Source organism: Haliotis rufescens, unplaced genomic scaffold (assembly GCF_023055435.1).
Source record: "Haliotis rufescens isolate VD_foot unplaced genomic scaffold, xgHalRufe1.0.p SCAF_8, whole genome shotgun sequence".
Lineage (NCBI taxonomy): Eukaryota > Metazoa > Mollusca > Gastropoda > Lepetellida > Haliotidae > Haliotis > Haliotis rufescens.
This window is the reverse complement of record NW_025964372.1, coordinates 18,557,062-18,579,107: the sequence shown is the minus strand read 5'-3', so window position 1 is coordinate 18,579,107 and position 22,046 is coordinate 18,557,062. Positions and strand designations below refer to the sequence as shown.

At 44.4% G+C, this 22,046-nt stretch overlaps 1 protein-coding gene across 2 annotated transcripts in view; it reads left to right on the top strand.

Moving 5' to 3' along the window:
- LOC124142466 (hemicentin-1-like) overlaps positions 1 to 22,046 on the top strand; it is a 128,685-nt gene that overhangs the window by 76,711 nt on the left and 29,928 nt on the right. For both annotated transcript variants that reach the window (XM_048389608.1, XM_048389609.1), the window contains exons 40-53: positions 1,529 to 1,666; positions 2,371 to 2,558; positions 5,388 to 5,469; positions 6,849 to 7,023; positions 7,521 to 7,618; positions 8,135 to 8,305; positions 9,771 to 9,941; positions 11,929 to 12,099; positions 13,292 to 13,462; positions 13,716 to 13,886; positions 14,964 to 15,128; positions 15,472 to 15,615; positions 21,324 to 21,461; positions 21,818 to 21,973. In XM_048389608.1, the coding sequence (XP_048245565.1) occupies positions 1,529 to 1,666; positions 2,371 to 2,558; positions 5,388 to 5,469; positions 6,849 to 7,023; positions 7,521 to 7,618; positions 8,135 to 8,305; positions 9,771 to 9,941; positions 11,929 to 12,099; positions 13,292 to 13,462; positions 13,716 to 13,886; positions 14,964 to 15,128; positions 15,472 to 15,615; positions 21,324 to 21,461; positions 21,818 to 21,973 (2,139 nt within the window). The remainder of the gene's footprint in view (positions 1 to 1,528; positions 1,667 to 2,370; positions 2,559 to 5,387; positions 5,470 to 6,848; positions 7,024 to 7,520; positions 7,619 to 8,134; positions 8,306 to 9,770; positions 9,942 to 11,928; positions 12,100 to 13,291; positions 13,463 to 13,715; positions 13,887 to 14,963; positions 15,129 to 15,471; positions 15,616 to 21,323; positions 21,462 to 21,817; positions 21,974 to 22,046) is intronic.

The following is a 22,046-nucleotide window of genomic DNA, read 5'->3' as shown; positions in this document are numbered from 1 at the left end:
CTCCACCATCACCTGGCTCCTCAATGGCAAGCCTATAGCATGTAAGTGTCTCCACCATCATCTGGCTCCTCAATGGCAAGCCTATAGCATGTAAGTGTCTCCACCATCATCTGGCTCCTCAATGGCAAGCCTATAGCATGTAAGTGTCTCCCCATCTCCCCCATCACCTGTAAGTCCTCAACCATCACCTGTAAGTCCCCCAATCACCTGTAAGTGCCCCCCATCACCTGTAAGTCTCCCCCATCACCTGTAAGTCTCACCCATCACCTGTAAGTCTCCCCATCACCTGTAAGTGCCCCCCATCACCTGTAAGTCTTCAACCATCACCAGTAAGTGCACCCACCACATCACCTGTAAGTCTCACCATCACCTGTAAGTCCCCCTATCACCTGTAAGTGCACCCACCCCATCACCTGTAAGTCCCCCCATCACCTGTAAGTCTCACCCATCACCTGTAAGTCCCCCCCATCACCTGTAAGTCTCACCCATCACCTGTAAGTCTCACCCATCACCTGTTAGTCTTCAACCATCACCTGTAAGTGCCCCCACCCCATCACCTGTAAGTCTCCCAATCACCTGTAAGTCTCCCCCATCACCTGTAAGTGCACCCACCCCATCACCTGTAAGTCTTACCCATCACCTGTAAGTCTCACCCATCACCTGCAAGTCTCACCCATCACCTGTAAGTCTCACCCATCACATGTAAGTCTTCAACCATCACCTGTAATGTCTCCCCATCACCTGTAAGTGCACCCACCCCATCACCTGTAAGTCTCCCCATCACCTGTAAGTCTCCCCATCACCTGTAAGTCTCACCCATCACCTGTAAGTCTCACCCATCACCTGTAAGTCTCACCCATCACCTGTAAGTCTCACCCATCACCTGTAAGTCTTCAACCATCACCTGTAATGTCTCCCCATCACCTGTAAGTGCACCCACCCCATCACCTGTAAGTCTCCCCATCACATGTAAGTTTCCCCCATCACCTGTAAGTCTCCCCATCACCTGTAAGTGCACCCACCCCATCACCTGTTATTCTCACCCATCACCTGTGAGTCTCCCCATCACCTGTAAGTCTCACCCATCACCTGTAAGTGCACCCACCCCATTACCTGTAAGTCTCACCCATCACCTGTAAGTCTCCCCATCACCTGTAAGTCTCACCCATCACCTGTAAGTCTCACCATCACCTGTAAGTGCCCCCCCCCCCCATCACCTGTAAGTCTCACCATCACCTGTAAGTCCCCCCATCACCTGTAAGTCTCACCCATCACCTGTAAATCTCAACAATCACCTGTAAGTCCTCAACCATCACCTGTAAGTCTCCCCCATCACCTGTAAGTCTCGCCCATCACCTGTAAGTCTTGCCCATCACCTGTAAGTCCTCAACCATCACCTGTAAGTGTCCCCCATCACCTGTAAGTCTCTTCTTCCCCCCCCCCCCCCCTTCCATCACTTGTATGTGTTCCCCTACCATCATCATGCTGAAACTCAGACAGCCACCAATCTTTACGTTTGTGTCTTCAGCTCCTGTGAGCATCAATGGCCGCAGCTTGTATTTTGTGAGGAATGCCATCCGCGCCGACAGCGGCGAGTACACCTGTGTCGCCACCAACCCCGCCAACAACCAGCAGGTGTCGGCGACCGCCAGTGTTGTCGTTAAAGGTAAGCTTTCCCCTCAGTCAGGGAGGTATTTCTTACAATGCTTGTTCCTGAGGGAACTACCATTTGATGTGCATAGGCATCAGTCTGATTTGTTTGCAAAGCAACATTGTTCCAGAAAAATGTTGTGGTCCCGAAATCAGTGTTTGTTCTTCCTTCCAGAGGAAACAGTATTGAAGCAGTGACGAAAAATGGTCAGGTCCTTAATCAGATCATTTAGTCCAATATGATATCCCTCTGCTTTATGGTTTGAGAACACCTCAATCAATCAATCGCGATGGGGGAAGCATGGGTTCCTGACCCGTCTTTTCTTTACCAGCTTCATTGAGAAAATTTTGATTTTAACGAAAGGATGAATGGTTTACACCTTGGTTCTGGAACAGTTGTCTCTAAGCATGACATTGCCAGTTATGTTTTTGACATGAAACAGAATGGGAATGCAAAATGTTATGTAGGAGAAGTATTAAAAATTAAATATTGTAACATGCTTATCAAGGATGAGCAATGGAGTTGTCTGTTGTCAAAGGGCTCACTTGTGAAACAAAAGAACATGTTTAAGTTCATAAAGTTGACATTTCAACTCGGTGCTGTGTCCCTTTTAAATTAGCAGCTTTGTCAGGTGTCTCAATGAGATAAACATGTTGTTATGTGAAAGATAAGCAAAATATCCACTATAAATTCAGCCTGACTATGTGATGCTGTTCCAGTTCCTCCCAGGATGCTTGTTCCCCCCGGCAACAAGGCAGTGAAGATCGCGGAGAAGGTCGTCCTGGAGTGCTCCGTGGGTGGGGACCCGATACCGGAGATTCTGTGGACAAAAAATGGCCGTCCTGTCGAGCTAAGCCACAGAATACAGCAGCTGGCTAATGGATCTCTTGTCATATATGATTCTACAGTGAGTAGTAGCTTTCTCATGTTGTCAACTATGCTATAAGAGTGGTCCATTAAAAATATCATATAAGGCAACTAACCTTTAATTAAATCTGGATGTGAAACTGTTAAAGAAGTTGACTGGAGCATGGCAACAATTCTTTTGTTTGTTTGTTGTCTAATGCTGCACTCAGCGATATTCCAGCTATATGATGGCTGCCTATAAATAATCGAGTCAGGACCAGACAATCCAGTGATTGATCATGAGCACCGATCTATGTAATACGATGACATATATCAATGCAAGAAAAATTTCAACCTATGAGATTGTGGCACATTGTCCTGCAATGACAGAGTTCCAATCAGTCCTCCATTGACATATTCCCTATCAGTCCTCCATTGACGTATTCCCTATCATCCTACATTGACATATTCCCTGTCAGTCCTCCATTAACGTATTCCCAATTAGTCCTACATTGACATATTCCCTATCATCCTACATTGACATATTCCCTGTCAGTCCTCCATTAACGTATTCCCAATTAGTCCTACATTGACGTATTCCCTATCATCCTACATTGACATATTCCCTGTCAGTCCTCCATTAACGTATTCCCAATTAGTCTACATTGATGTATTACCCATCGGTCCTCCATTGACATTTTCCCTATCAGTCCTCGATTAACGTATTCCCAATTAGTCCTACATTGACGTATTACCCATCGGTCCTACATTGACGTATTACCCATCGGTCCTACATTGACGTATTACCCATCGGTCCTCCATTGACATTTTCCCTATCAGTCCTGCATTGATGTATACCCCATCAGTCCTGCATTGACATATTACTTATTTGTCCTCCATTGATGTATTCCCTATCAGTCCACCGTAGACATATTACCTATTTGTCCTCCATTGATGTATTCCCTATCAGTCCTCCGTAGACATATTACCTATTTTTCCTCCATTGATGTATTCCCTATCAGTCCTCCGTAGACATATTACCTATTTGTCCTCCATTGATGTATTCCCTATCAGTCTTACAATGCAGTATTCCCTATCAGTCTTACAATGACGTATTCCCTATCAGTCTTACAATGACATATTCCCTATCAGTCTTACAATGACGTATACCCTATCAGTCTTACAATGACATATTCCCTATCAGTCTTACAATAACGTATACTCTATCAGTCTAACAATGACGTATTCCCTATCAGTCTTACAATGACGTATTCCCTATCAGTCTTACAATGACATATTCCCTATCAGTCTTACAATGACCTATTCCCTATCAGTCTTACAATGACGTATTCCCTATCGGTCTTACAATGACGTATTCCCTATCAGTCTTACAATGACGTATTCCCTATCAGTCTTACAATGCCGTATACCCTATCAGTCTTACAATGACGTATTCCCTATCAGTCTTACAATGACGTATTCCCTATCAGTCTTACAATGACGTATTCCCTATCAGTCTTACAATGACGTATACCCTATCAGTCTTACAATGACGTATCCCCTATCAGTCTTACAATGACGTATTCCCTATAGGTCTTACAATGACGTAGTCTTACAATGACGTATTCCCTATCAGTCTTACAATGACGTATTCCCTATCAGTCTTACAATAACATATTCCCTATAGGTCTTACAATGACGTAGTCTTACAATGACGTATTCCCTATCAGTCTTACAATGACGTATTCCCTATAGGTCTTACAATGACGTAGTCTTACAATGACGTATTCCCTATCAGTCTTACAATGACGTATTCCCTATCAGTCTTACAATAACATATTCCCTATCAGTCTTACAATGACCTATTCCCTATCAGTCTTACAATGACGTATACCCTATCAGTCTTACAATGACATATTCCCTATCAGTCTTACAATAACGTATACTCTATCAGCCTTACAATGACGTATTCCCTATAGGTCTTACAATGACATATTCCCTATCAGTCTTACAATGACGTATTCCCTATCAGTCTTACAATGACGTATTCCCTATCAGTCTTACAATAACGTATACTCTATCAGTCTTACAATGACGTATTCCCTATCAGTCTTACAATGACGTATTCCCTATCAGTCTTACAATGACATATTCCCTATCAGTCTTACAATGACCTATTCCCTATCAGTCTTACAATGACGTATACCCTATCAGTCTTACAATGACATATTCCCTATCAGTCTTACAATAACGTATACTCTATCAGTCTTACAATGACGTATACCCTATCAGTCTTACAATGACATATTCCCTATCAGTCTTACAATGACGTATTCCCTATCAGTCTTACAATGACGTATTCCCTATCAGTCTTACAATGACATATTCCCTATTAGTCTTACAATGACGTATTCCCTATCAGTCTTACAATGCCGTATTCCCTATCAGTCTTACAATGCCGTATACCCTATCAGTCTTACAATGCCGTATTCCCTATCAGTCTTACAATGACGTATTCCCTATCAGTCTTACAATGACATATTCCCTATCAGTCTTACAATGACGTATACCCTACAGTCTTACAATGACATATTCCCTATCAGTCTTACAATAACGTATACTCTATCAGTCTTACAATGACGTATTCCCTATCAGTCTTACAATGACATATTCCCTATCAGTCTTACAATGACGTATTCCCTATCAGTCTTACAATGACGTATTCCCTATCAGTCTTACAATGACGTATTCCCTATCAGTCTTACAATGACGTATTCCCTATCAGTCTTACAATGACGTATACCCTACAGTCTTACAATGACGTATTCCCTATCACTCTTACAATGACGTATTCCCTATCAGTCTTACAATGACGTATTTCTTATTGCAGGCTTCGGATGCAGGCGAGTACAAATGCATCGCCGTCAACACTGCCGGGACGTCAGAGAGCCGAGCGACAGTCACAGTATGGTGTAAGATAACACGTCTTCTGTGGTCAATGTAGTACTAATCCCATTCAACACAATACTGAAATTTGTATCAGTTCTTTGCTGCGTCGGCTTAACTATTTCCGGTCCCCCAGCAATATCTTAATGATGAAAGATAATAATGTTTTTATGAAATGATCAGCATTGGAATGTAATGTGAACTGATACTTTGTTGATTCAAGTGAAACTTGTTGACATTACAGGAAGCTATCAAGCTATACCCAAAGACTTGAAGACCTAAAGTAATGGAATTCTCTTCTTGCACATGCTACTAGAGTTATAAATACTGCCACAACATCTTGTGTCTTGCAATAGATGGGTAGAAATAAACATGATGCTTATGATAGCACATTGGTTTAAGCTTTGGGCATAAAGCAGCTCTTAGAATGAGTGCTTGATGGCCTCAAGAAAGGATTCACTGCAGCATTTTGTACAGATGCTATACTTCAGAGCAATAGATAGTATACAACCATGTTCATCTTCCCGAGGCAAAGGAGTTAACAATAAAAGTTCAGTTTCCAACCTTGCCAAACTAGGCTGGAATTTCATGACTCTGTCATAGTGCCACCATTGGTCCCTTCTATGTCCCGCCTATTAACCAATCAGATTCCCTTCTCTGATTAAAAAAAATGGCAACACCAAGTCAAGACGATCTGAACAATAATCAAGATCTGTATTGTAATAAAATGGGTCTTACCCCATGAAGTGCATCAAGTCACTTGAGCACCTTGATTAAAAACATGAAAAGATTTGGAAAATATGTGTTGATGCCAGGGTACACATGCTTTGCAAATCCTGCAGTCGGCTGAAATCTGCATGTTGAAATCCATGTTGACAATCCGGATGTCGATTTCGTAACACAAATTTTATTGGACTGTGCGGTAGTCCCGTTAGTCCAGCCAAAACACAACTTCGGAATTCCAGCACAGTTCAGAAAGGGTGGAAACTGCACTTTCATTGTCAGTCAACTCTGGAAATACCCATGATAGAAACAAGAAATTGTGATTTGATGGTGATGTTTTTTATATCTGTTTTGAGCCTAGTAATGTTTCAATAACGTTTCTAAGTTTTGGGTCAAATCGAATTTCAAGTAAATTTTCTTTTGTCACACAAGAGGAAGCAACATCTGTACTGAAACATCACATGGACATAATAAAGAAGTCGAAAACCATAAGTCAACGCTGTCTTTATTGATACGACAGTTTGAAAATTTCCTTGTAACACATAGCAGAGATGGAAGGGTCACTATGAATCACATAGGATTCTCAGTCCAGTGACTTGATGTTGCTCTGGCTGTGGGGGGTCCCCAGTGTATAGTATAGATTGTTCTTATGTGTCTCAGTTTGTGTGTTTACTCTTTCCAGCTGAACCCACATTTAAGATTGAACCACCAAAGAGTCAGAAAGTCGACCAAGGGGAGACAATCATTATAGACTGTACCGCAAGTGGTGACCCCAAGCCTGATATGTATTGGTGGAAGGAGACCACGCCCCTCGTCTCCTCCGGACGCATCACTGTACTGCCAAACAACTCACTCAGGTAACCTGATTTTGGGTCAGAGGATCCAATTATTTAAAAGGAAAGAAAAAAGGCCTAGAAATGTTGTTAAGTGCACATTTCTATTGGTTCAGTGTTTTGGGCTTAAAGTGAAAAGCATGAATGCTGAACATTCCGGGAACGGTGTGAATGCTGAACATTCCAGGAATGGTGTGACCAATGAAGACCTGGGGTAGAATAGGTCTTCAGCAATCCTTGCTTGCCAGAAAAGGCGACTATGCTTGTCGTAAGAGGTGACTAACGGGATCGGATGGTCAGGCACCCTGACTTGTTCGATGCATGTCACCGTATCCTAATTGGGTAGATTGATGCTCATGATACCAATCACTGGATTGTCTGGTCCAGACTCGATTGTATACAGACCGCTGTCATATAGCAGGAATATTGCCGAGTATGTTAATACAAAGAAACAAAACACACTTTATGTATATCTGGTTAAACATTTTGTCTTCTGACATGTTCCATTGTTCCCGATGTAGGATCGTGGCAAGCCAGTTAGATGACTCTAGTCTATATCGCTGCTTTGCCACCAACAAGCTTGGCAAGACCTTCGTAGAGACGGATTTGAAAGTGGTAGGTGAGTAGATGACTTTGTCACGTCAGATAGTCAGACAGACAGCGGTTCTGTTGTAGCAGCATCTACGTCATTAGTTTCCATATGAAAACATCATAAAAGAACTACTTGTTTGTGTATCATTAATGACTTCATAAAAAAATGGAATCCATTAAAAATTAAACTGTCATGACACAGGAGATTCATCATGGACTAGTTAGTAATTAAGATTTGACTGGATTATATTTGTAATATTTTGGTTACATCCACAAGACTTGCAACTTTTTGAGAATTATTTTATTTCTTTAAACTGAGATTAAGTTGTAATATGTTTAGTCAGAATTTATTTTATATTACTTAAAAGGAACACCCGATTCTGTCATATAACTATAGTTCATCTGGCATGGCATGACAGATCAACTATAGTAATATAATCGGGTGTTCTTTTACTTCTTTTTAGTAGTTTGTATATTATGACATCAAGGAAGCCAACTGGACAAGATTTGTCCAATCAGCAAATTATGTCTCCTCTTCCTTCAGTGCACGGCGGCTTCTCGGAGTGGGGCGAATTTGGCGAGTGCAGCACCACGTGCAGTGTTGGGCTGCATTTCCGCACCAGATCATGTGACAACCCTCCTCCAACCAATGGTGGCCATCAATGTATTGGGGCTGCTCGGGAAAGCAAATCCTGTATAATGGGGGAATGTCCAGGTAGGTAGAATTAAGTCTGAATGGTATGTTTGGCCTAGTTGTGTATTTACTAAAAGGCGTGAATATTCTCTGTGCAGAGTTGCTTCCCTTTGGTGTGCCAAAAGGCTGTGATCATGGATTTGAATCCAATATTCAGCATGATTATGATTTTTGATTTGTCAGCACCACACCTGTGCTTGTGCAAAGTGGTGAACATCTAAGACATGTGCCACTTTGTGCATACCTCACACATAAAGCTGACAACCAATGCTTGCCATATGAGGTGACTGCGTGACGTAAGAGGCAACTAACGGGATCGGGTGGTCATACTCGCTGATGGTTGGTGATGCATGTTGTCATATCCCAATTGCCTAGATTAATGCTCAAGATGCCAATCACTGGATTGTCTGGTTCAGAGTTGATTATTTACAGACCACCGTCATATAGCTTGAATATTGCTGAGTGCAGCGTTAAACAACAAACAAACATTGAGCTGTGGTATAACTGAAATCCTGTTGTGTTAAACTCAACTCAGTTTAGAGACACGACACCAGCAGACCACCTTACTGTTGTATGTTACAAGTAGGCTGAGACAATTCACACATCAGTGACTGTCTGGAGGTCAGTATGTTTTGGATTGATTTGTAACTGTTTGAGTTCAGACACCTTAACAAAGGCAGTAGTCCAATAGTCTACAGACACTGAAAACCTTGAATCTATACCCGTTAATTATTGTACATGCACCACCCCGACAGACCCGGGATAGAATAAGGGATAGTTGAAGATTCCGGGGTAGAATAGGTCTTCAGCAACCCATGCTTGCCGTAAAAGGTGACTATGCTTGTCGTAAAAGGCGACTAACGGGATAGGGTGGTCAGGCTCGCTGACTTGGTTGATGCATGTCATCGATCCCAATTTCGTGGATCGATGCTCATGTTGTCAATCACTGGATTGTCTGTTCCAGACTTGATTATTTACAGACCACCATCATATAGCTGGAATATTGCTAAGTGCAGCGTTAAACAACACAACCAACCAACCAACCAACTTCCCGACAATGTCTCTATGTCTCTATCAGCACCATACCCGTGCTTGTGGGTTTCACCAAAGTGGTAAACCTCTGAGACCTGCATCACTTCGGACTTTCCTCCCACATTAAGCTGACATGGCATGATATAACTGGAATACTGTTGAATCCAACTCACTCACTCACATACACTACTTGTCAGGATTTAGCTGTGGAATATGTCTAATCAAGACTTGTGTCAGACTGATGTTTAAATTGGTTTACTCGTGATATGAAAACTTAAAAAGACATGTACATGTACAACAGTTTATTTGTGAAACACTGGTTACTAAAACAGATTTATTAATGTGTTGTTTTAGTTTGGGAGCTCTTGAACATTGACACACACATGAAAATCCAAGACAGAAACTGAAGGTAAACAAGTTTTGAATTCATCAACAATCAATCTCTGTGTTGCAGTGGATGCCAGCTGGGGAAACTGGGGTGCATGGAAGTCGTGCAGCAGTTCGTGCGGCCCCGGCCAGCGGACCCGGTCCCGTCGGTGTGACAACCCCCCACCACAGTTTGGGGGACTCCCCTGTGAGGGGGCCGGAGTTGACGAGTCACCTTGCAATGTCAGGTCCTGTCCAAGTAAGTTCTGCATTGACATAACCATACCCCATGCTACTGTGTAATGTTGATGTATGTGATATGTATGACCCTGCAAGGAGTCTGGACCAGACTAGGTCTCCAGTAACCCTTGCTTGTCTCCCTGTGGAGATTCTTGGGCAGACTAGGTCCCCATTACCCAAGAATGTTTACCTTTCGGGATTCTGGAGCAGAGTAGGTCCTCAGGCACCCCTGCTTGTCTCCCTGTGGAGATTCTTGGGCAGACTAGGTCTCCAGTATCTTTGCTTGTCTCCCTGTGGTGATACTTGGGAAGAGTAGGTCTCCAGTATCTTTGCTTGTCTCCCTGTGGTAACACTTGGGAAGACTAGGTCTCCAGTATCTTTGCTTGTCTCCCTGTGGTGACACTTGGGAAAAGTAGGTCCCCACTAGCTTGTCTTCCTGTGGTGACACTTGGGAAGAGTAGGTCCCAACTAGCTTGTCTTCCTGTGGTGACACTTGGGAAGAGTAGGTCCCAACTAGCTTGTCTTCCTGTGGTGACACTTTGGAAGAGTAGGTCCCCACTAGCTTGTGTTCCTGTGGTGACACTTGGAAAGAATAGGTCCCCACTAGCTTGTCTTCCTGTGGTGACACTTGGGAAGAGTAGGTCCCAACTAGCTTGTCTTCCTGTGGTGACACTTGGGAAGAGTAGGTCCCCACTAGCTTGTGTTCCTGTGGTGACACTTGGAAAGAATAGGTCCCAACTAGCTTGTCTTCCCGTGGTGACACTTGGGAAGAGTAGGTCCCCACTAGCTTGTCTTGCTGTGGTGACACTTGGGAAGAGTAGGTCCAAACTAGCTTGTCTTCCTGTGGTGACACTTGGGAAGAGTAGGTCCCCACTAGCTTGTCTTCCTGTGGTGACACTTGGAAAGAATAGGTCCCAACTAGCTTGTCTTCCCGTGGTGACACTTGGGAAGAGTAGGTCCCCACTAGCTTGTCTTCCCGTGGTGACACTTGGGAAGAGTAGGTCCCCACTAGCTTGTCTTCCTGTGGTGACACTTGGAAAGAATAGGTCCCAACTAGCTTGTCTTCCCGTGGTGACACTTGGGAAGAGTAGGTCCCCACTAGCTTGTCTTCCTGTGGTGACAGACCGCCTCCGTGGTCTTGTGGTAGAGCGTCCGCCCGGAGAGCGGAAGGTCCGGGGTTCGATCCCCGGCCGCGTCATACCAAAAGACGTTAAAAGATGGTACTTGTTGTTACCCTGTCTGGCGCTCAGCATTTCCCCATTTCACCTCACCTCCTGTGGTGACACTTGGGAAAAGTAGGTCCCCACTAGCTTGTCTTCCTGTGGAGAGCTTTGGGAATATCCCATGCCCATGCTTATCTCCCTTTAGAGATTCTTGGGCCGAGTAGGTCCCTGTATCCAGTATGTCTATCTGTTGGGATTTCAGGGAAGAATACATCCCCAGTATGCATGCTTGTCTCCCTACTTGGATTCTGAACCATAATCTATCCCTAGTATGCAGTGCTTGTGTAAGCAAGGATTATATCCTACCTAAATATTATCCCGGAGAAAGTTTTACTCGAGAGTATAGTATCCTACCTTAGTGCCACACTGGTATGGGTTCAAATTCACAAGGGAGAATCATCCTGATACTAGAGAATATTATCCCCGGGATAGGATAGGATAATATTCACTCTTACACTTGTCACCCTATGTGGATTCCGAACCATAACAGGTCCATGTATCCAGTGCTTATCCTCCAGTGGGGATTCTTTAGTTGGGGATACTGAAGTTTCACGAAGCATTCATGAAGAATTATAAATATAGAATTCAGGACACCTTTCCCTTTTACAATTAAGAATATTAAAATTAGTTATAACTTTGAAATACTGAGTCCATCACTATATGGCTGAAATGATACCTCTGTGGTGATGAATTTTTACTCACTCACTCAAAATTTCTTGCATTCATTTGCTTTTACAATGTCTGACGAAACGGTGTTTGAAAAACTCTTAATTCGCAAATTAGTTGATGGCATCTGGGGAGAGTGGGATCCATGGAGTCCTTGCAGCGCCACCTGTGGGGAGGGGCAGCAGGCCAGAGAGCGCAAGTGCAACAACCCTCGGCCTCAGTTTGGGGGACTGCCTTGCCCAGGGGCAGGCATCGACAGACAGGCGTGTCGAACACAGGCCTGTGCAGGTATGCTTGGACATAGTTATTTCAGGAAGGACCTGTCATTGTGCCCTGATGGTGTGTCAGTGTGCCCTGATGGTGTGTCAATGTGCCCTGATGGTGTGTCTGTGTGCCCTGATGGTGTGTCATCATGCCCTGATGGTGGTTCAGTGTGTCCTGATGGTGTATCTGTGTGCCCTGATGGTGTGTCAGTGTGCCCTGAAGGTGTGTCAGTGTGCCCTGATGGTGTGTCAGTGTGCCCTGATGGTGTCAGTGTGCCCTGATGGTGTGTCAGTGTGCCCTGATGGTGTGTCAGTGTGCCCTGATGGTGTGTCATGCCCTGATGGTGGTTCAGTGTGTCCTGATGGTGTATCTGTGTGCCCTGATGGTGTGTCAGTGTGCCCTGAAGGTGTGTCAGTGTGCCCTGATGGTGTGTCAGTGTGCCCTGATGGTGTCAGTGTGCCCTGATGGTGTGTCAGTGTGCCCTGATGGTGTGTCAGTGTGCCCTGATGGTGTGTCATGCCCTGATGGTGGTTCAGTGTGTCCTGATGGTGTATCTGTGTGCCCTGATGGTGTGTCAGTGTGCCCTGATGGTGTGTCAGTGTGCCCTGATGGTGTGTCAATGTGCCCTGATGGTGTGTCTGTGTGCCCTGATGGTGTGTCATCATGCCCTGATGGTGGTTCAGTGTGTCCTGATGGTGTATCTGTGTGCCCTGATGGTGTGTCAGTGTGCCCTGGTGGTGTGTCAGTGTGCCCTGATGGTGTGTCAGTGTGCCCTGATGGTGTGTCAGTGTGCCCTGATGGTGTGTCAGTGTGCCCTGATGGTGTGTCATCATGCCCTGATGGTGGTTCAGTGTGTCCTGATGGTGTATCTGTGTGCCCTGATGGTGTGTCAGTGTGCCCTGATGGTGTGTCAATGTGCCCTTGTATTTTGTCAGTGGTGGTTTGGGGGGGGGGGTGTAAGGGTGAAACCTGTCTTGTGTTTCGTCCACTCTAAGATTTGTGTCTTGTGCTGTGCATCCCCCTCTGATGAACCCATACACCTCTAACACAAAGGAGATGTGAATCCTTGTTCCTACCATCAACAAATGGTTTGCCAGGCCAAGATAATCAACATGCCGTGTAAAGTACCTTACAATAATCTAATAGACTGTAGTCCTACCAAGTTCTTCAGGAGCAAGAATCCTATGGAAGAAATGATGGATCTGTTTCTCTTCAGTTGATGGCAACTGGGGTCAGTGGATGGACTGGACATCATGCAGTGTGTCCTGTGGCGGAGGGTCCAGGACACGGGTCCGTCGCTGTGACAACCCTCGCTCGCAGTACGGGGGCGCGGACTGTGTCGGCCCGGAACAGCAAGTGGACTACTGCAACAGTGAACACTGTCCAGGTAAGCTACGTTGACCACATGAGTCACACTGTGCGGGTAAGATACACTGCCCACGTGAGTGACTTTTGGTAGTGATGATGTGTTCGTTGCTGTAGTGACAGTGTAGTTCTTGTTGCTGTGATGGTGGGGTTGTAGTTGTTGTAGTGATAGTGTGGTTGTTGTAGTGATAGTGTGGTTGTTGTAGTGATAGTGTCATTGTTGTTCTCGTGACAATGTGGAGGTTGTTTTAGTGATGGTGTTGTTCTTGTTGCAGTGCATGGCAACTGGGCGCTGTGGAGCACCTGGGGCGAGTGTAGTCGGAGTTGTGGCGGAGGACAGATGAAGAGGTTCCGCACCTGCACCAACCCGATCCCCGCCAAGGGAGGGAGGCCATGCACGGGACACGGAGAGGAGATCACCGAGTGCAACCAACAGCACTGTCCTGGTCGGTATCTGACACTGTTCAATGTCATATGCCTGGAATAAGTCCATCACTTACATCTCCCGTTGTAATAATCAGATTTAAGCCCATGGTATATTACCACTGTAGACTGGAATATCTCTGATAACGCCCATACAGTAAACCAGGAGAATCATATCTGGTCCATATCGCTCTTATTGCGATGTCTTGGATATAAGCCCAAGATTGAAACCATGTCTGGTTTGTGAATACACATGCCTTTTAGACAGTGGTCAAATGTTACAAATATCATATTTGTGATAACACATTCTTAGTAAAGTACAAGTTCTAATACTTTTGGGGGTTGAGTCTAGTGCTAGAACTTGTACTTAACAAAGAAATTGTTATCCCAAATATTACATTTGTTACATTTGACCACTTTCTTAAAGCCATTGTGTATTCATAACTTTCAGCTGTGCGAGCAATACCAGTTTTGTAGTTTACTAAGAAAGTGTTATCCCAAATATAACATTTGTTACACACCTATTTTGGGCTATTAGATCTTGACTCTAATCCCAGGGTATACTTGGGGCACGGGTGGCCTAGTCTTCTAAGGCGCCGCGATTCGCTGTGCAGAGTTGCGTCCCCTGGACACGCCAGAAACCTATAATTGTGGGTTCGAATCCCGGTTCACCCCGATTATGTTTCTAGGTTTGTCAGCACCATACCCGTGCTCGTGGGTTTCACCGAAGTGGTAAACGTCTGAGACCTGCATCACTTCGGGCTTTCCTCCCACATTAAGCTGAGATGCCGTGATATAACTGGAATACTGTTAAAAGCAGCGTTAAACCCAACTCACTCACTCACTCACCCCAGGGTATACTGGATTGAAATATTGTTACAGTTAACATCTCCTTAGCTATTTGGATATAAGCCTGGAGACTGATACAAAGTGAATGTACATTGATCTTCTCTTACTGAACAAGTTTGTGCGGATTCTGTCAGTATTAAGTTTTGGTGTCAATAAATGCATCATGATTATGACTTTTTTTTATTATTATGTGGAAAATAGATTAATGGGCAAGTCCTCATCTTTCACCTCAAAATTTCCTCTTCCTGTAGTCGACGGCAACTGGGATCCATGGGCAGAGTGGGGAGCATGTTCCAAGACATGTGACTACGGGACGCGGGAGAGGAGGCGGCAGTGTCTACAGCCGCAGCATGGTGGACGTCCTTGTCTGGGCAACGGTGTCCAGGTGGGCGAGTGCATCACCACGGCTTGTGACAGTGAGTACTGACTTTATCAAGGAGGGGTAGTCGATGCTTCACCATGGTGTATGAGAGTAGTCAATGTATATGGGGGTGGAAAGATGAAGGTTGGTGGCAATGTTATGGGTTTTTTTTCTCTGAACTTTTTACTTCTTTTTCTGAAAAGTTAGAGAGATAAACTGAAATACATTCTCTTCTATTTCTTGGGGAAAAAAATGGTCACAGTATGGGTATATATTTATTCATTGATTTTGTAGTAGAAAATCCGAAAGATTCACAATACAGTTATATGTACTTGTTGGTAAGGGATGTTTCTTGGTCTTGAGACAATCAGATGGTACAGGGCACCTGTTTGTTCCAGCCTCCCCCAGGACTGCTGAGGGCAATCTTGTCGGCAACATCAACAACATCGACATCGTGGAGTCCACCATCGTATCGGAGATGACCCCGACTGACTCGGGCATCAGGATTAGGGCCAGTATCAGGAATGTCCCCAGAACTATCGGTAGGCATAACCAGACCAACAGATAGATGTGTCACAGAATGCCCTACTTTATTTGCAGTTTCCATAGTGACTAATGTCAAGTGAATATGACCACTAATACAACTTTGTAATTGCTGCCATGACTTGATATACCACCCCCTCAAAACATCTGCGGAATCTGTTCTTCAGAAGCTTGGTTTGAATTGGTCATCTATGTGAAAGTTGGGGACCAGTTCAAAAGTTTGTAATATATATTTATGAACGTTTCAGAATGATGTTTTTATATGATATGCTGGTAGTAGCTGTATATTTGTAGCGTCCGCCCAGAGAGCGGAAAGTCCGGGGTTCTATCCCCGGCCGCGTCATACCTAAAGACGTTATAAGATGATACTTGTTGTTACCCTGTCTGGCGCTCGGCATTCAGGGGCTAAAACAAGGACTGGTCGGCTCGGAGTCAGTATACTGTGTCTAAATGGGGTATTCATGTTAAACTGCAACATGGTATTTCATGGTATTTCATGCACGTCGCTATATAAGTGCAATATACTTGGACATGACGTTAAACTCCATTTCACCTCACCTCACCCATTAATGACATGCCAAGAGCAGCCTTTTGAAAGTTGCATGAAGTGGCAGTAAAATCCTTACCTACCTACTGCACTAACTGTTTGATTGGCATTTAAGCTAGAGTGACAACCAAGTGATGAGAGGTATTTATGCATGACATGTTGTGATAAGCAGCATACTAACATTGACAACAACAGGTAATAGATAACAAGTAGCACACAGATAATTGGATGAAGCCAAATGTACAGTATTAACAAATAGTACACAGGTAATGAGTGAGTGGTTTTTTTTTCTATGCCACACTCAGCAATATTCCATAATAATAATAATAATCAAGTCTGGACCAGACAACCCAGTGATTGACTTCATGAGCAAATGGGATACTATGACATGCATCAACCAAGTCAGCGATCCTAATTAAAATAGTCTTTTACTAGATTAGATCTTCCAAGGCAGACAAGATGTAATACCCTTGATCTCTGTTGATCCAAGGTTTCCTACAAGCAACCCCCCAAAGGAGTAATGCTTAAAATACCGCCCAGTAGATATCCACACCAAAGAACAACAAGACAGCAAACCAGCCCTCCTAGCCATCAAATTCAGTTTGACTGAGTCCAAATCCTCTCAACCAAACATCAGGACTTCACCCAAAGAAACTCTTATAAGGTATAGAAATCTGCTTTGATCAACAATCAGGGGTATTACATCTCATCTTCCTATGAAGATCTAATCAAGCAATAGACAATTTTGATTAGGATCTAATCAGCTTGTCACAACTGTTTAATCCTTATCCTTACTGAACATCTAGCTTCAATACCTGTGAATAAAGTTCTTGAGCGTACAGCCTCTAAAAAACAATTCACCCGAACACACCCCAGCATCACCATGGTCACCACCCTGTCAAATGGGTCATGCACTGTAATCCCGTACATTGCCACCCACAAGACCTGATCACATGGTTAACCCTGCCACATTATGCTCTTTCTCATTGCCATTCAGTTGAGACGTGTACTGTCAAGGTTAAAGAATATAGTTGTTGGAATCTTTTTTTTAACTGATTTCACTACTACATGATGGTGATTTCGATATTACATCTGACCCGTGAAGATTCCAGGGTAGAATAGGTCTTCAGCAACCCATGCTTGCCTTAAAAGGTGACTATGCTTGTCGTAAAAGGCGACTAACGGGATCGGGTGGTCAGGCTCGCTGACTTGGTTGATGCATGTCATCGATCCCAATTTCGTGGATCGATGCTCATGATATTAATCACTGGATTGTCTGGTCCAGACTCGATTATTTACAGACCACCGTCATATAGCTGGAATATATGAGCAAGAACGATCCTCTTCACCTAGCCTGTCTGAAGTGGAGGCACACTTTTTCTATGTCAGACCCTCACAATTTATGCTGCATTTGCCTGGGCCGGTGTAGTTCTGACGATTGCTCTTCCGTCAATGGTGACGAACAAAGATTCCGCTGCTACTAGTCATCAGGGTTCACCTTCTGCTATATTTCGGATCAGTTAGTATCAGTCCCAAGCATCAATGCTCCAAGGATAGTCAATCATACGATCAACACTTAAAAGACCGCCTCACCTGGGGATCGACATTCTCAAGATCAGCTATCTGAGGATTGACTTTCTCAGGTTCAACTGGTTGCTCTCAGGATCGGTCTCTGTCGGATCACCATCATGACAGAGATTCGGCTGCTATGATTATAGGCATCAATGACAGGACTTTCCAGTTTGTGATTCCTCTCAGTATTCCGGGGTAGAATAGGTCTTCAGCAACCCATGCTTGCCGTAAGAGGTGACTATGCTTGTCGTAAAAGGCGACTAACAGGATTGGGTGGTCAGGCTCGCTGACTTGGTTGATGCATGTCATCGATCCAAATTGCGTGGATCGATGCTCATGATATTAATCACTGGATTGTCTGGTCCAGACTCGTTTATTTACAGACCGCCGTCATATAGCTGGAATACTGCTGAGTGCGGCGTTAAACAACAAACCAAACCAAACCAAAAACCTCATGGGACTATAGAGACTAGGCTAATGATCCAGCACCGAGCCTTGAATGACTTTTGCAAGCTGTCACCACTGTCCTCCAGCATCGTTTCTGACTACCGGCGGGCAACGGCCTGGATAGCTCGACTTACTCTCCGACTCTCACACTTTCTGCTCCTCCTGGCACTGCTTTTCCAGTTCCTCTGATTGTGGATCATGTGCTTGCTGACAAAGATATGGATCATTAACCCTCAACTGCATCCTCCTCCGAGTGCTTTGAAACCCTGCTGACCCTGCGCTGGTCCTTCATTGGATCACAGACCATCTTTGACGTCAACACAGTACTTCGTCCAATGATTGGTTATCATGCTTTGCCATACCCTCTAACAGCTCTATGAACATTACGCTCCCTCCCAGGCCTTTCCATCGCCTGCATTCCCCTTGATTTCCTGTGGAGGATTCCGGGACCCATGGCATGTCTGAGAATGTTTCGGCTCCAGAACTCGATCTCTCTACCCTAAGCTTTGGTTGACTGCATCGACTATGGAGAGTTGTGACCTGGCTCATCTCGACTCTACTGTTAGACGGTAACTTCTTCTGTTATCCACCATCCTTTCGACAACAAAGGCTATCTTGACTTTGATGTCTCACACTAAATCACACGACGAGGCCTTTATTCGTGGATCGGTACTTTTGATTCAGGATAAGATCATGGCTACCTTGGACCTCATTTCACATCATGCTGGTTCGGTCAGGGCCAAAAGATGCAGGGGCGTTCTTCAACATTGCCATTGTCACTATCATTTCAAAACCTGTTTGTACCAGCTCCCCTTGTCACCTCAGAGTCTCTTTGCAGACAACATTCAGGACGTTGTGCAGGATGTTCAAAGGGATGCCCATCTTCAGGTGTCTGTCAGTCTCCTGCGTCTGCATCAATGGCACCCTAGAGGTCCCTCTGCATTTCTGTATGACATCATTTGCTCTTCTTCGTACAATCATTCAACCTGGCGATTTAATGGTCAGTCTCGGCTGACAGGATGCGTACCTTCATGTTCTCATCCATCAGGAGCACCACCATTTCCTTTGGTTCTTTTTCCAAGGCAGCCACTCCCAATGAAAGATGCTCCCATTTGGAATTTCTTGGGGGGGGCGGTCGGATAGCCTAGTGGTTAAAGCGTTCGCTCGTCACGCCGAAGACACGGGTTCGATTCCCGACATGGGTACAATGTGTGAAGCCCATTTATGGTGTCCCCCACCGTGATATTGCTGGAATATTGCTAAAAGCGGCGTAAAACTCACTCACTCACTCACTCACTGTAATTTCTTGGCCTCACCAAGCCAATCATGAAGTTCCTTCACATCTTGGGGATTGTGTTCGAGTCCTACAAAGATGACTGCATTCAGGTTAACACAGATCCAAACATACTCCTACAGCATCTCGTCGTCTCCATCAACTTGTTTGGTCAGCTCCTGTTTATCGAAGCTCTTTTCGACACCCACATGGCAAGATGTTTGTTCCTCCAGCTTGATGGTCAAAGATCAAGCGTGTCACCCCGGCAGCGTCATACCAAAAGACGTTGAAAGATGTTACCCTGTCTGGCGCTCGGCATTAAGGGGCTAAAAACAAGGACAGGTCGGCTCAGAGTCAGTATACTGTGTCTGAGTGGGGTATTCATGCTAAACTGCAGCATGGTATCTCAGTGAGCTAGCACTATAAATCGGCATCACACAAACACACCCACGTCGCTGTATAAGTGCAATAATCTTGGACACAATATTAAACCCAATTTCACCTCACCTCACCTCAAAACAAACACCATAGGAACCTCCCACTCATTTTGTCCTACGTGTAATAACTTCGTACTACCGGAGCGATAATTCACCTTAAAACCATAATGGTGTATCCCAATATTCAATCTCAAGTTCAGACACAGAACGGGTAAAAACTCTTCCACGGAGACGATCTAATTGAGTGGATTGGTCTCAGGTGCAGATCGGATGTTTTTAGTCCAGACAAGCTGCGAGTAGCACTTTGCAAAATGTGTAACAAGGATTTATCTGCACCCAGATTGTAGCAGTGATGGTTCCAGCTAATTACTTTGTTGTGTCTGATCAGCTGATTGGGAGGAGAAGTGTTGGCTGTCGCTTGATCAAAATATTTTTCAAAAGTTATTGATTAAAAGTTATTGATTTTCTGTAAAGGCTGGAAGCAAATACAATAAGTGTTGGAAAAGTACAATGGCATGTGCGTTGGTCAATACTATTAAGGTGGGGGGCATGGGTGGCCAATTTGTCTGAGGTGCTGGAATTTGCATCTCTTGGCGTCCCCAGAAACCTATGATTGTGGGTTCGAATCCCGGTTCGTCCTGATTATGTTTCTTAGGTTTCTCAGCACTCTACCTGTGCTCATGGGTTTCAAAAAAGTATGAATCATCCTGTCTGGCTTTCCTCTCACATTAGGCTGACATACAGTGATATAACTGTAATACTGTTCAAAACCTTTTAAGTAAGGTGATAAGTATCTGTGACTTGCATCACTTCGTGTTTTCCTCTCATATTATTCTGACACTGTGACACATGTGGAATAGTTATAAAAAAAACCAAAAAAAACAACTCGCTCACTCTCACCAGAACTATTTTCTGAAGCATATTGGATACTTTGTTTATGTAGCTGTTACACATTCTCCAGACTGAGATCGGGTAACAGTGGCCCAATTAGCTGTGTGCTTGTATTCTTACAGTTGCGTCCCTTAGCTGTGCCAGGATCATGTGATCTCAGAACCACTCAAGCTATGATATCTGTGTTTCTCTGTATCCATGCTCATGTGTTTCACCAAAATGGTAGTATGGTATTTGGGTTTTAGGGCGACATGGAACATTAAAGGTCTAGTTGGGCCCATACCAAAGTGGTGTATGTGGTCTCCCCCTGTCTGCATCACTTTCTCTCCTCCACCTTAAACTGACACGCTGTGAAAAATGTGAGATAGATGTCTTCGTTCAGCCTCCCCCCACCCCCCCATCACAGGATTGTCTGCTCCAGACTTGATTATTTGCAGACCACTGTCAATTAGCTGGAATATTGCAGAGTGTGGCATTAAACATCAAACACTAGACTTGTCTCCCTTCATCCCCATTCTTACTAGAGTTGTCTCCCTTCAGCTCCCCACCTTCAGCACCTGATCTCGCTGCTGACCCCTGTGTACTGGACGACAGCCATGGAGGTGGACGGAGCTTACAACGGATATACTCTAACAAAGGGTGTCTTCAACAGGAAGGTGCAGGTCGAGTTTGCAACAGGTCTGTAGTTACCTCCCCTTAATTTGTTACAAGCAAGAATGTGCCTGTTACTTGATGTACTAGAGTTCATATTAAGCTAAAAGTTATTTAACATCTATTGATAGATAAATGCTCCATAAAGTGTATATTTCAATCAAAGTGTTTATTTATTTGTTCTTTTGTAATGTTAGATGTTATTTTGTTTTTTAGTGGAAAGACTAGAACCAGCTTTGAATCACTTACCTTGTGAGAGTGATATGAAGTAATTAGTTGCCCATGTTGGGCTCAACCCCGTTTACAAAACATACATAGTGTAATATCTGTGTCAGTGTGTGAAATATATCAGTCAAAGTGTTGACCTTAACCTTAACTTGTAGGGGAGGTCTTGAGGATGACCCACTATGCAACTGGTGTGGATGACAAGGGGAAGCTCAAGTTTGACATCGTGGTCAGTGGACATGTGCCTGACCTGGGCCAGATCAGGAACGTGTACATCCACCCCTATACAGAACAGTATGTGCAGACTGGGCCAGGTGAGATCAGGGTGGATAGGGAGGTTAACATGATACATCCACCCCTATACAGAACAGTATGTGCAGCCTGGGC